General features: G+C 37.1%; 1 protein-coding gene across 8 annotated transcripts in view; it reads right to left on the bottom strand.

Annotated features, from left to right (window-relative positions):
* sez6a (seizure related 6 homolog a) overlaps positions 1–15,996 on the bottom strand; it is a 127,697-nt gene that overhangs the window by 10,244 nt on the left and 101,457 nt on the right. For all 8 annotated transcript variants that reach the window (XM_046861274.1, XM_046861272.1, XM_046861273.1 and 5 more), the window contains 5 exons: positions 13,787–13,972; positions 13,055–13,223; positions 9,678–9,844; positions 8,814–9,008; positions 8,534–8,672 (listed from right to left, as the gene is read on the bottom strand). In XM_046861274.1, coding sequence (XP_046717230.1) covers positions 8,534–8,672; positions 8,814–9,008; positions 9,678–9,844; positions 13,055–13,223; positions 13,787–13,972 — 856 coding nt within the window. The remainder of the gene's footprint in view (positions 1–8,533; positions 8,673–8,813; positions 9,009–9,677; positions 9,845–13,054; positions 13,224–13,786; positions 13,973–15,996) is intronic.

Below are 15,996 nucleotides of genomic sequence, written 5' to 3'. Positions count from 1 at the left end.
GTTATATACTCTTTTTTAAACTCTTCTAATACTTCATTCCTAAGTATGTAAAATGTTTGCAGATTATGGTACAAACCGATACAAACATCTGATCTTTATTTGGGATCAAGCAAAATCATAGCGACAGCTGGATTATAATTACTTTGACCATGTAATTAAATGTGACTTAATTTTTATACGTGGAGAATTTTAAGAGTGGAAAAAAGTTCTTACATTATTTATCTTAACACAAAATCCTGAAACTTTAACAGGGGTGCAAAGACTTCTTATATTTATTGTATTAAGAAGAGCTCTGCATTGTGGGCTTTGTTTAAGCTCCTAAGCAAACACAGGCCGAAGCAGACATGTCCACAACACTGAGCTTCAAGATCATTTGCATTTTGATGAGCTGCTTCACAAGCCGAATTATTTACTTTAAAGAGCGGGGTGGCATCTGTACTGATAAACAGATGTGACAACCCAATATTGCAAAGAAAAAGCACTAGAAAGCCTGCATTTGGGATGCTCGGAATAATTGTCATTGGGAGAATTCCTCATGGTTTTTCAAACAAACAATATACCCACAAGCATTAAAAAAGCAGAAAGCACACAGGGTGGAAAGATTCTTGCCTGGTTGAGCATTGTTGCCTAGAAGAATCAATCATGTTTTCATTTTTGCTGTGGCCATTCTGTTTATTTGTAATATGAAAAACCGATGGAGGTGTCCAAATGGCCAAATCTGGAGTGCAATGGAATTAACCTTTACAAGGTGTGTGTATATATGTGTGTGGTATGGGCACTGTTTTTCTAATAAATATGTGGTGGTTCAGCTGGTGCATAAGACAATATTATAACTATTTCTGTAATTGCACAGGTATTTTTTTCCCCTATAGCTGTAGAGAGTGCAAGAATGTAAGTGTGTTTGCATGTGTATAATCTGTGAATCAGGCTTATTTTGCAGAAGAACCATCACTCACACACCTACATGTTCACATTATATCATGACTTGTGTAATTTCACAGGTCTTAAGTCGTGTCATGGCTCATATTTGATTGATGTGTTTGCGGTTGTACTGGATAGAACACTCACATACACACTTTAGCAAGGAATGCTCTTAGCTGAGTTTGTAGAACTTGGCTGTTTGCCAGACACATCATGGCTGCCTTCACAAGCTCCTAAGGATGGCCACTGTTAATATTCACCACCAGTGAACTGGAGAGCACTTTGGAGGCAGCCTCCCATCTCTCTCTTTTGATAGCAAGAGGAAAAGTGCAGTCCTCTTGTACCTATCAATCTCCTGTCTCCCAAATCCCCAGCACTGCTCATGCAGAGCTCAGGCTGTGTTTACATGACTCAGTGCACATGGGTGTCCACAGCACTGACTCTTAAATGATCATTAGGATTTCACGCAGCTTACTCGATTGCCACGGCGGCAAAAATCATATTCCTAATCCTTCTCCCAGCATCGGGCAGGTCAGACGATCACACTCTGTTCCTCATCGCTTTCCAACACATGTTCTTGAAGGAATAAATTGTTTTTAGGGGGCCATCATTTCAAAGACTTCAAGATTCCAAGTTTCCACTTCTAATAATGACAGCTAATAATGATTCAGTCATTAATTTAAAAAATAAGATAATAAGTTTGATGTATAATATGTTTCAGATAATTGTTTATTTGTTGTATAAATGTTTATGATTATTAGGATTATGATGAGGTTATTTGTTTATTTTCTTTACAGACATTAATGATACAATTATTATTTTGTATAAGATTTTTTAATGTGATCAATTGTTGCTCAATAGACATGCCTAATTATTTGTTTATTCCTTTTATAATATGTCGGCATGTGATAATTTTGGTTTTCTATGATGTTTAGATCTTTGTGATTTCAAATTCTTTTATAACCCGCATTTTTGGTTGTTGTAAAGAGTTTTTGTATGTAATGATTAATTGGTAATTTGTTCTTTAAGATGTTTGTGTATATGTTTATTAACTTACACATAAACTGAAAAGAAAAAGGAAAAAATGTGTGAATGTTGGATTTATGATTATGAATTTGTTTACATGTTTATTTAACATTTTTGTTAAATCTCCTCTGTCAGTGCTATGTTAAACCTATTTTATGGACATTCTGCATAATTACTGTTACTATGCCAAAAATTCAAGCCAAGTAAATAAAAAATCTAAATGGTGGCAAAAAGCTGTGGTATCAGAGTAATAAAACACTTTGAGATTAATTGTTATAAAAAATTTATCAACTTCAGTATTAATTATTTTCCTATAATTGCAATCACATTTTTAACTGACTAAACAAAAACTGTTTAGTAATAAAAAAAAATATTTACAGTTTATTTAATTAACGTTTTTAAGAGTAAGAGTTAAAAGTCTAATTAAGCAGAAAAAATCTTATCAGTGGTAAATCCTAATTGGTTTATGTGTTGAACATTATATATATATATATATATATATATATATATATATATATATATATATATATATATATATATATATATATATATAGTGCTACCTTGATATTCACAGGGGTTACATTCTATGACCCCTCATGAGTGACAAAATGCGAGGTTTTGATGGTACCTTTTTTAAGGGGAATTGTACTGTACTGTAAACTCAACAAAAATTGTGAATTACCTGGCATAAATGTTTTATTTACTACTTTAAATGTATAATACAATAATAAAATTGTTTTTCAAACATTTTTACGTAATTTATTAGTACAAACTGTTTTGAAATGTTACTCCAAACTTTCAAGCCTCTCGCGGCTTCTAGTGAACTATCAGATTTTTCGCGAGTTACTCTTAGTTCGGTTTCAAATAAAAGGTTGCGAACTTTCAAGGTCGCGAGTGTCAAGTTTGCGAGTATCGAGGTTCCACTGTATGTGTGTGTGTATATATATATATATATATATATATATATATATATATATATATATATATATATATATATATATGAATATTTGTCTGTTGTGTACATGTATTTGAGAGTATTATTTTCATTAAACAAATTGAAGCAGGTCTAATTAAATGTGAGAATGTCCCTAGGGCATATGAGAATAAGGAGCAGACCCCAGAGTGTAGCTGCATGTCTGGGTCTGCCACCTGCACATCTGAGGACACATTTGGGTTTAACTAACTCGCCAAGCTCCCTCTAGAATACAAATGATGCAGAGAGTAAGCCAGAGGGAAGAAGGAGCCAAAATACATGAACAAGGCTGCAATGATGTACTGTGGTAGAGGCAGCAGAAAAAAATAGTATGGGCCTGGGCCAGGTTTTTTGATAGTAGAAGTAAAATGTCTCTGCTCAGAATGTTGATGGGTATAAGCAGGGATGGGAAGTAATGAAGTACAAATACTTTGTCCCTGTACTTAAGTAGATTTATTTGGTTTCAGTACTTCACTATATATTTTTCGGACAACATTTTACTTTTACTCATTACATTTTTTACACAAATATCGGCAATTTCTACTTCTTACATTTTCAAACAAGGCTTTAATCTATTTAGTTGAATTTTTTGTTTTCATTGCATGCCGTTTTCAGTTACCAGCATGACACTAAAACAGGTAGTAGTAATGGCTACTTTTTACTTAAGTACATGGTGGAGGACATATTCCTTTATGTGAAAAAGTGTAGTCAGTACTTTTTTTTACCATAGTCTTTTAAAACATGAGTATCTGTACTTCTACTTGAGTGAAGGATGTGTGTACTTTTGCCATCTCTGGGTATAAGTGAACTTCTTTAGCCACAATAAGATCATAGCCACTGATCAGAAAATTCCATGAGCTGTTCCAAATCTTCCAAAACACAAAAAATACATAGTTGATCATTTTAGTGTTGGCCAGTAGCACTATGATTATTTGTTTCAAGTTTAGATATACAATGTCATGAAGAGACTAAGCAAGACATAATTCATGTTGAACTGAATTTGCCATTTGCATTCACAGAGCTGTGATATAAATATCTGTTCCAACTGTTCTTGTTTGAGAGGTGCTGAATGATCGCTTATCACTGCCTAAATGCTTTCCCCAAGACTTGAAACTGAAATCAACACCCAGTCATCTCCCAAAAGCCCTGTTCTCTCCAGCTCTGCCCTGCTTGAACAGGCTCTTAAAGAGATTGAATGAGGTCGCAAACAATAAAAAATGAGCTTTTTCTGCTGATATAACTCTCTTGCTTTTTAATTAGAACAGTTAAGCACGGAGGTTTTGAAATGCCAAAGTGTTGGTGGCCAGGGAAGGGCTTTAAAAAGCGCTTAGCAATCACCGGGCTGACAAAAATCTGTTGCCCTCAGGGGCATATCTCAGAGCAGCGTGTGGGCTTAGTGCCAACCGTGAACAGCGCCAAAGACTAAAGACAGGCTTAAAGGAGCTGAAGGAGTGCTTAGATTTGTTTAGAAGAAGCAGCAAGAATTTTCATGTCTCTGAATCTTTATACTTTATGGTTTTATCAACTTCCGCAGCACTAAAGTATTTATTGTTGTAGTGGATGTCTGTTCTGCTTACACACAGTCAGCACTTGTTACCTTTAAATCTAAAATATGTTCAGATAGTAATAGTAATAGTACAAAAAGAGATCAGGTCAAAGGTTTGTTCCTTCCCCTCTGAGTATGATATAACTAAATGCCTCTTTCTCTTCCCTCTGGAAAGCTTTTGGATGCTTTTTGTCATGAAAGCATCTAACTGTGAATGTTTCCGTTCTTTATTGGATGGAACACATGCCCCTGCAAAAATAGATGTTTTCACAGTGTCCACAAAGTGGGCTCTATTAAAGCCATTAGGCTGTGTTACTATATTCCACAAATCCATCAGACAGCTTTTACTGCATTTATATATAATCCACATAACTGGGCCACAGTACCCACATTCCTCTCCGAATTCCTACTTCAGCCTCAATGTGGCCTACCTTCAAACCCAGCCAGGTGTGTATCTTGGCACCTGGGTGCTTGCTTTAGCAGAGCTGTGTTGTAATTAGTGCAAGGCCAGCCCTCTTGTTTATGCTAAATCAATTAATCAGCCATCATTATGCACATGGGTTGTGAGTAATTGCGAGCTGGCGAACACTGTCGAACGATAATGGCTGAACGCAAACGTTCTCATTAGAGAGGAGAAGCGGGCGGCCACCCCTGTAATGAAAACAACAAAACGCATGCACACACACACACACACACACACACACACACACACACACACACACACACACACACATTCACAGTGTGAGTTTCTGACCAGTATGCACAACTAGAGACCGGAGCTGGTGTAAATTAACTAGCAGGGCCATACATGGTGTATCAAAAATATGTTTTATATAAGCAAGAGTTTCACAGTGGATTATTTCAAATTTATTTGGACCAAACGCAACACTAACCCACTAAACAAAAAAACATAATGTTTTACACATAATGATATGAAGGAATAAAGGCTGGGGCTGATTTCTTTCAAGCCAAGACACATTGATTCATGTAGGGTTATCAGAGGCAGATGTGTCACATGATTGAGTGACATGCCCCTAAGATTAGATCTCCAATTTAACTATATATTCTTTAAAAATATATAGTTAAAAAATTACATTTTATTTGAACCAGACACCATGTTAATTTCATCAAATAGTACATGTTCCTGGCGTAGTGTTCTCTTAACCAATCACTGCAGTGTGGTGTCATCAGTGTGCACCTCCTACTATAACAAGTTCTGAACATTTACAAAAATTTTCTCAAGATTCACCAATAAGCTTTGAAAGAATTTTTTTTTTGTGTGTGTAATTTGGCATAAATTAAGCACAATTGCAAAAGCACAATTTCTCCCCTCTTTTGCAATCACTCAGTCTCTACTAATGACTGCAGTGCTGTCGTTATCAGGCACACCTAATGAGCATGGCCATTTCCTTCCAGATGGATTCCTATGACAGCTTTCAGTACAACACACTGGTGCTGCCCTCCATGCTCCCACCATATTGAACAAATGAGTTTGGAAAATGAATGCAATGAATGAGGACATCTTAAGCAGACAGTCCAAAGTATTTCCCAAGACTTAAGTCAGACCAATTTCGTGCTTTGGGTCACTGCAGGATCACTGCATCAAGTAGCTTGTAAGTTAAATTGCTCCTGTATCATTACAACTTTCAAGTTATAAAGTGTAGCTTCTCTTGCCATGTAGCTTCTAGTTTAGCTGGCTTTTATGGCACATTCTTTTGGAGCTTAGCTTAAATTTCTTTACAATTAACACTTATAAAGCCAACCTAGAAATAGTTTTAATATGCACAAATGTACAGTATATATTTTCATCTAAATAAAAAAAAAACAATTTTAGAGGCATTAGATCGGTAAGTTGATTTATTGTTGTATTTATAGGAAACATTAGCACTCAACTGGCAAACTGGCACAAAAGTACCGTAATTTCCGGACTATAAAGCATATATAAGCTGCACCCACTTAATTTTGCAAATATTTTTATTTTTAACATAAATAAGCCGCAGGTGTCTACACTAATGTACTTTACACAGGCTCTAACGAAAGACATGTTACACACAGTGTAACGGGTGAAATATTTTGCGCTTCCTTTAGGAGCATAGCGGTATTTTGGGGATAGCAATTTTTCAGTATTACTGCGTGTGTTTAAGACGAGGATTATGTCCTTATTATTTTCTGATGCTGATTTCTGAGTTTCTTTGACTAACCCTTAATGCTGTTGCCAAGAAAAATAAAAAAAGCATGAGTTTTGGAAACCTTTCTGTGCTTATATGATTTTTGTTGCAACTGGAGTTAGCGCGCTATCGCATGACCCAGACTCAACGCGTTACAACGGCTTGTATCTAAACAGTAGCCTACCAAGTAAGTCATTGTTCACTGTCTTCCTCCTTCCTTTTACAACTATTTCTTTCGGGAGTTTATCTTTTGGCATCGTCGTGCGTAAAAAAAAAACCTTTTTTTCTCCCGAAGCCGTGCAGCTCAGAACACAGGTGAGGTGCGTTTTTTTGTTTCCGTTCGGATATTTCATTGGTCTAATGTTATGTCGCTCAGTTTTTTGGCTTTAAGTTTGTGAAACCGGGAAAAACCCAGGAAAAATTCATAAATTAGCCGCTTCGTTGTTTAAGCCGTGGGGTTCAAAGCGTAGGAAAAAAGTAGCGGCTTATAGTCCGAAAAATACGGTATTTTATATTTGACACTGGGATTTTTTTGTTTTCCTTAATTTCTGCACAGACAATCATTTTTATCATAAAATTTGCTAAGTTCACTAGCCATATGTTTTTACACTTGCATTAATCTGAATTGATTCAAATCTGTATACTTATTATACAACATTTACAACATACAGTAGTGTAAAGCTATTGAAAATGTATTTTGTTGTTGTTAATCACAAAGTTGGCCCAAATACCAATCATCATCATCACGATCATCTATCCAAAACATTCCCAGTTTGAGGTTGGTATTCAATACACCTTTAAAAAAAACACGTAAAACACACTTTGCAATTTCTTTGACGGCTTCATTGGTCTCAAAAATAGCGCTCAGATGCTGGTCAACTTTTAGCAGCTTTAATGATCTCACAGTGCACAGTCTCCACAATCTGTATGTGTGTGTGGGTGATTCCTTAAAGCTCTGTATGTCTTGTTCTGGCATCTAATTGCTCCTTGTGCCATTATCCAGCACTCTGGAGCCAGGATAACCAAAAGCAAGCTCTGGACAGCTGAACTGAACAGATGAATGTGCTTAACATGTAAACCTAAGTGAAATAATAGAGAATTATCTCCCGAACAATACCTTCGAAAAGGTCAGAAGGGGTTGTTTCATTTTCTATAACAGCAGCTGTGACACTAAAGCCAGCTGTAATGTAAATGACATTACAGCTGGTCTTCTTAAATGTTGTTGTTTCCATAGTAACAGTGTTCACATTGGAAAATAAAATGTAATTCTACATTTAAATAACTTCAGTAGTTTTTTGTTCAAGAAACTAAGATGAATAATAAAACATCTGCATTGATTTTATTTGAAAATATTCATTTTGCTTTGTACATCATATCAACCCGTTCTTGATTAATTTTCTATTAAAAATCAAGCCCCAGAGTGTTTTGTTCCTGATTTAGTTACAGTTTTTTGTTTGTATCTTTAGCTTTCCATTGTAACTAATCTAGTAAAAAACACATCTGCTTACACTGGCAATCTATTTTGGTGTTGGATGCGTTGCCATAAAAACAACTAATGCCACAGTAGAAATGCTGATTCATCATCTTGCAATTACTGTAAACTGTACACTATAAAATCAGCGAGCATACTAACTAAGTATTAATATAAACACACACACCCATAGTTTAATAAAATCCCATGTAATACAGAAGTTAGTGTGAAATAAACAAGACAGTAAATCAAAAGTAGAAGGGTGTACTCAATGCCATGGAAAATTTTTTTTTTCCAATCATACATACACACAGAGCTCCAGATAATCCTGTGATGTGTGATACAGTCTCTGTAAACCATTGAAAATATAACAGCTCATAAAATAAGAGAGCAAAAATAGGACAGTGAAAATTGTGTTTCTGACTCACACTTGTATGTCCAGCAGGATCCTCTTGTCCTCCTCCACATGGATGCCCCAGATGCAGTCTTGCCCTTTATCATAGGCTTCAGGCCAATTCGGAGAAAGCACCACTCCTGCTGAATCTGTGATTTCCCCACTGCACACAGCTGATGCAGGCACACATCAGTGTAAAGGTTATAATATACACATACGCATTGGGTAAGAATTAATACCTGTTGCCTAAAGGCTGAAAACACACACATATACACACACACACTGCTGACAGAGCAGTGTCAGTGTACACTTACCACGGCAAGCTGGCTCTGTCTCATTCCACTGTGGATTCTCAGGGTCCACACACTCAATAGTAACAGAGCCCTGCTCCAATGTGTATCCTGGCTCGCAGGAAAACTCCACCACAGTGCCCACTCCGAATGACATGTCACTGCTGGAGAAGTTGCCGTACTTGACAAATGGCTTGTAGCACGTGCCCTGGGCAAAAGCTGACAAATACACACTTCAACAGTGACCTCACGCTCCAAACTCTATGCTTTATATGCTTTATTTTTTTTTGTGAAATGAGACACACTGAAATTTCCTAAAAGTATGTTATAAAAATGTAATGAAATATACTGGAAAATATACAAGAATATGTATACTAAAAACACAACAATAGAAGTCAATGTTAAAAAATAAAATAATAAAAGAAAATTCTTAATACGTTTAATACATTAAGTGAATAGTAAAAAAATACAATTAACTATACAGAAAGTAGATACTAAAATATAGAAAAAAACTTAATGTATACTAAAAATGTAATAAAACACAATGTGGATACTGTAAAACAAACAAATAAAAAAAAGAACAAAAAAAAGTGAATTCTAAAAATGACACACTAAAACTGTCCAAAAAGTTCATACTAAACATTAAAAACCTTTAGTTCGTACACTATATTAAAAACTATACATTAGTATAATAATGTTCTCAGACTATGCATGGCATTAAATTTACTGGAAGTTCCCATTATGTATGAGGTTTAACAAATGCTATAACTTGTGGTGCAGTTATGTAAATGTAGAGCTCCATGCTCTGTTTGTGAATGAATAAATAAAACTAGCCAGGCCTAGTTAGTCATCACAGCTATGTAAGTTAAATAGTAAAGAACTCAGTACCTTCATATCGTATGGCAGCACCAGTGCAGGTACCCATCTCATCTGTGATGAACTCGATAAACAGATGCCTTCCTGTACTGACTACACCCTCGTTGGGAAGATATTCCACCTCATAAGAGTCATACACAGGGGGTGAATCGATGTTGTTCCCATTCTTAATCAGCAGCCTGTGGAAGAAAAAAAAGCCACACAGATTGGTGTTAGGTGTTGCCGCAATTGTTAGTGATAACTCCAAACAGCGAGTGACAACGAAGAGGGAAAGATCAAAAGAGTGTTGAGGCTTTTTAAGTTGGCCTTTTTTATGTTTTCTGGTCTCATCTATGGAGGTAGTGTCTCGCTGCGCTCCACAGTGGAGCGGATTCATTAAAGAGCCATTTGTTAGCTCTGCCTCAAGACAGTCTGAAAATGTAATTAAATTTCCTCTCTCCCGTACTTTCCGATACGGCCTCCGTGGTTGCATGATTAATTTGCATGGGAGGGATGCTCTTAATTATGCTGAATGCTGAATGCAGACTGCTGTGGATTCCACAGATGGGAACACGGCAAGGCTTGAGGCATTGATTGAGATTTAGGGTTGCACCCTTGTGTCAGTAGAATGCACCCTGTATCTGAGCTTGGGGATCCAAGATGCATGAAAGTAGAGTTGAGAGAGAGATGTTTTCTCCTCTCTGTTTTTATATATATATATATATATATATATATATATATATATATATATATATATATATATATACATACACTTATACATATACATATACATGTGTGTGTGTGCTGTACTGTCTAAAAGCTTTAGGCATGGAAAGTAAACAAACATTACAGAAATCCCAATCAAATCAATATTTGGTGTGATCACTCTGTGCCGGCACAACAGCATCAATTCTCCTTGGTACACTTCCACACATTTTTTTGAAGGAACACGGCAGGTAGCCGATGTTCCAAACATCATGAAGAACTAACCACAGATCTTCTGTGGATGAAAGCTGCCTTAAATCCTGTTGTCTCTTTAGGAAATCACAGATAGACTCGATAATGTTAAGATCAGGGCTCTCTGGGAGCCAAACCATCACTTCCAGAACTCCTTGTGCTTCCTTGCTCTGACGAGAGTTCTTGTTGACATTGGCTGTATGTTTGGGGTGGTTGTACTGCTGCAGAATATTTTTGGGGTCAATCAATCCCTAATGGTGTTTCATGATGGATAAATATCTACCTGTATTTCTTAGCATTGAGGACAGCATTAATCCTGACCAAATCTAAAACTCCATTTGCAGAAATGCAGCACCGAACCAAGCAAGGAACCTCCATCATGCATCACTGTTGCCTGCAGACACTCATTATTTTACTGCTCTCCAGCCTCTCGTGAACAAACTGCATCCTGCTACAGCCAAATATTTCACATTTTGACTCATCAGTCCAAAGCACCTGCTGCCATTTTTCTGCAGCCCACTTCCTATGTTTTTATGCATAGTGTAGTTGCTTAGCCTTGTTTCTACATAATAAGTATGGCTTCTTAGCGGTTCCCTGGTGGTCTAGTGGTGCTCTCAACACTGCGGCCTGGGTTCCATCCCCGGTCAGGGAACCAACCCCAGCCACTTTCAGTGCCGGTCCCAAGCCCGGATAAATTGGAGAGGGTTGCGTTAGGAAGGGCATCCAGCGTAAAAACATGACCCCTAATGGGAGAAGCCGAAAGAAAGTATGTCTTCTTGGCCACAATTCTTCCATGAAGACCACTTCTGGCCAGACTTATCCAGACAATAAATGGGTGTACCTGGGTTCCTTAGGTTTTTGCCAGTTCTTTGATCATGGCTTTGCTGGACAACCCCTGATGTTGAAGGGAAGTAAGCATCCTAACACTAACCTTAAACCCTAACCCCTTATAAGAAAATGGACAGTCTAGAATTTTCATCGTAGGTTTATTTCAACAGAGAGACAGAATATTTAAAAAAAATCCATTAAAGTAAACATTAAAGTAACGTTATAAATTAATTTGCATTTGATAATAATAAATAAAATAAAATAAATATTTGATCCTGTACCAAATTAGAATCAACCTCTTCCATTTAAACCTCTCCACCACCATTAACAAAACCAAAGAGCTGTCAAAGGACATCAGGGACAAGTTTGTAGACCTGCACTTGGCTGGAATGGGCTACAAGACCATGAGATTGTTGCCTTGGCCATATGTTTTTGGTCAATGTCATGCTGGAAGACCCATCCACAACCTATCTTCAGTTTTCAGGCTGAGGCAAGAAGGTTCTCATCTGAAGTTTCTACAGTGCATGGCCCCGTTCATGTGATGAAGTCTTCCTGAACCCTTAGCAGAGAAGCAGCCCCAAATAAGAATGTTTCTTCCTCCATGTTTGACAGTGGGGATGGTGTTCTTGGGGTCATATTTTGCATTTCTCTGCCTCCAAACACATCAAGTCAAGTTGATGCCAAAGAGCTCAATGTTGATCTCATCTGACCACATTACATTCTCCCAAGTGTTCTCTGAATCATTCAGGTGTTCACTGGCAACCTCAGATGGGCCTGTTAATGTGCATTCTTGAGCGGAGGCACCTCAGTGGGTTATCAATTATTTTCTTGGTGACTGTGGTCCCAGCTCCCTTAAGATCATTAACAAGCTCCACCCATGTAATTCTGGGCTGATCCCTCACTTTTCTTAGAATCATCCTTAACCCATTAGGTGAGATTTTGCTTGGAGATCCATAACAAGCACAACTGAGTTATATTGTGTTTCTTCTATTTTCGAATTATCACAACAACAGTGGTCTCTTTGTCACCAAGCTTCTTGCTAATGGTCTTGTAGCCCATTCCAGCCTTGTGCAGGTCTACAAACTTTTCCCTGATGTCCTTTGATGGCTCATTGGTTTTGTCCATGGTGGAGAGGTTTGAATGGAATTTGCGTCTGTGTGAGTCATAATTCTTGCTGGTTGGTAGGTGATTAAATACCTATTTCACTCATTCAAATACATATTAATTTATAACCTTTCTTTAATGTTTTTTTTTTATATTTTCTTATATATTCTTTTATATTTTTTCTCTTTCTGTTAAAAAACGTACCAAAATAATTATATACAGTACAGACCAAAAGTTTGGACACACCTTGTGTCAAACTTTTGTCTGTACTATATATATATATATACAGTACAGACCAAAAGTTTATATATATTATATATACAGTACAGACCAAAAGTTTATATATATTATATATACAGTACAGACCAAAAGTTTATATATATTATATATACAGTACAGACCAAAAGTTTGGACACACCTGCTCATTCAAAATTGTAGAGTCACACTGAAGGCATATATAGAGAGAGCGTCAGATAGGGAGAGAGAGAGAGAGAGAGAGAGAGAGAGAGAGAGAGAGTTACCTGTCATCATCTTCAGCCAGAGCAACTTTCTCAAAGTGCACATGCAGCTTGTGGCCCTCAAGGGCCTCCAGCACCCAGTGACATGTGAGGTTGTTGCTATAATTGCCCGGAAACCCAGGAGAGATTATGCGGCCCAGAGTGGCGTTTTTAAGCATCCCTCCACAAGAGGCTTTAACAGAGTCACACACACACAATAAGAAACAATAATGATAAAGACAGTGTTTAATTGTGTAAGAAAAAGAGAATGAAAGTATAATTTACTTCTAAATATAAAGCAGTCTCTATATTTTCTTGAACATTTCTCTGTGCATATGAAAGTGCTTGGACCTTTAAATATGTATGTGTTCAAAGAAATTCTCTTCTCACAGTTACTGCTTTTCAGGTTACATATACATTAAGGCTGCAATTAATTTTTATTACTGATGCTGACACCAAGACGATGAACGAACACCTTAACAGATGGCCAGAAGAACAGAGATTTATGAAGCGTCATTTATCCAGACAAAAAGTAATCAATCATGAGTTATGGCTTTATAGAATTTCTGGTGTGAAGAAACAATGATGCAATACTGTGGATTGGCTCAATCACAATTCCTCTATTCACCAGATTTTCACTGAACATTTATGAATATTTGGTGAATATCAGTAGAGACTTCTTAATGTCCTTAATGAGTAGAATAAAACATAGTGATAATATCACTAGTGATAAGTAAAGAGAATGCAGCTCCTTACCTACACATTTGGGCTCTTTGCCACTCCAGTATGGCATGGTGGCATTACGGCATGTCAGAGAGGATACTCCATGAAGCTGATATCCAGTTAAACAGAAGAAAAAGGCCTCGCCTCCTACGTGGAGACTGCTCACAGTCACCTCGCCGTTAGCCAAGGCTTGTGGGAAAGCGCAGCTCAAAACAAAGGCTGAGGGAAAAATCATGATGAGAGAAAAGGGTCATAAATATTGGCATTTAGCTGCCTTTTAAATCTCTGTGGTCATTTAATGTCAGTGTTATGGAATATAACGATTACCTATCATAATTAAGCTTGCTCGAGCTAGGACTAACAGGAAAAAGGTCAACGAGAATTATGATCCTGCTACACACTAATACAGCATAATGTGTGCAGTGGGGCTTTTTGGGAAGAACGGAGACTAATTGGCTCAGTCTACGTTTCCCCCATGTTTCTATTAACTCTCTGTGTCCTTAGAGCAACATGTCCATTGTATGCCAAAGAACACTTTTTAAGCAAGAGATCAAGAAATAGATGAGATAAACAACAAAGAATCAGTAGGTGAGAGTTTTCAGGGTTTTACTGTCGAGGCAGATTTGAAGCTTGTGGTCAAGCGTATTGGGTCTATCTAAGCACCCGTGTCAGGTCTCAGAGAAAGTCTGACAGGTCCGTGTAAATACTGTGTTAAGATGAATGGCTCAGACTATTTCCAGTGTCACAGAGCATGTGCCAGAATGAGATTTCTTGGGACATCTGGCATGAGCCAACGAACACAAGGTTGATAGAGAGATATGACCTCGGATGTAATAGCAACCATAAAACAGGACCAGCCTGTATTACGATGGCAAGAATGACAGAGCAAGATTCAGTTGCAATAGCAGGAGAGACAAATGAATCCCTTCCCCCTTGTCAAATGTGTCAACATTAATGTTGTTATAAAATCTCAGAAAGCTTATACATTTCTCTGAAGCCTGTGGTGTACTTATCGTAACCCAATAGCTAGCATCAGCACTGCAAATCATTTGTAAATATGACTTAATAATCCTCTCAGAACTCCTGTCAAGTGTTAACTCTTGTGCTAGTTAGAAATGCAGTGATATTTTGAACATGTACTTTTGTGATAAACATCAATCTCTAAAAAGAAATCTTAGCCAAATGTGCAAGCTAGCAGTGAAGTACACGACACATGAACTTCTCAATATCTTTTTTCAGTTCATCTTCTTCAGAGTCTTATATGAACCAAGGAGAACAATTATTTATCACAATAGCATCTTAAAATTAAATGGTAATTTTAATCTCTGACTTTTCTCCTGAGGGAGGTGAAATAATTCAGATATCAGTAAAACTAATTCTTTAAGATCTTGTGTTTCTCTGTGGGTAATTTATATTGATTAATCTAGCACGTTGTTCTAATATACTTCAGTTTGTAACCATTGGAAACATACTGGCATACAAACTGCCATTGTTACAATTCATGAATTCTAAATAAAATGTGGGTGTGTAGTTGATAATAGACAGCTAGGGTAAAAATATTATATAAGTAGAGGCAGTAAAATGTTCCCCTTTTTTTCTACCATTCTGTAAGTTCTGGAGTTCACCTGAAAATTGTGCTCTATCACTTTGGTTCTGTTTTATTTTCTAACTTTTCAACACACTTTTTACCTCACCTTGCATCAACCATACATGGCCGTATTTAGATGTGCCACAAACTGGTTTATTTGGATCTTTAGAAGTGGCATAACCACAGGGGATCACCACCAGGAACATTTTGTCACTCGAAAAGGTTTATTCTGTCAATATAAGTTTATGTAGCACTAATTAGGGTGGCATGGTCATGTATTGGCTGGCATTGCTGACTAACAGCTCCAGGGTCTCTGGTTCGATCCTGAGCCACAAATTACTATAATGAGTTAAGATACTTGTTAGTGCAGTGTATGTTTGTCATGGCCATCAGTTCCTTGAGATCTGTCTTGTGGCCTTATATTACTCAACCTGTGGCAGCTGTTGCGTTTTAGATTAAGCAAGACACAATAATGCAATTATTTGTCTGTAGGACAGAATTGGAAGCGTGGTGATGATTCCAGTCTTTAAATGATACTGGAATTGCGACATGAATATATCTTTACCCTGTGTCTTGTAATTAAATTATCAAAGCGAGTAACCTCACAAAATCCTTATTCCATTCATATTCCAGAACTGGTCACTTCTTTAGTGCT

The sequence above is a fragment of the Silurus meridionalis genome, chromosome 11 (genome assembly GCF_014805685.1).
Source record: "Silurus meridionalis isolate SWU-2019-XX chromosome 11, ASM1480568v1, whole genome shotgun sequence".
NCBI classification, from domain to species: domain Eukaryota; kingdom Metazoa; phylum Chordata; class Actinopteri; order Siluriformes; family Siluridae; genus Silurus; species Silurus meridionalis.
This window is presented reverse-complemented; position numbering and strand designations above follow the sequence as displayed.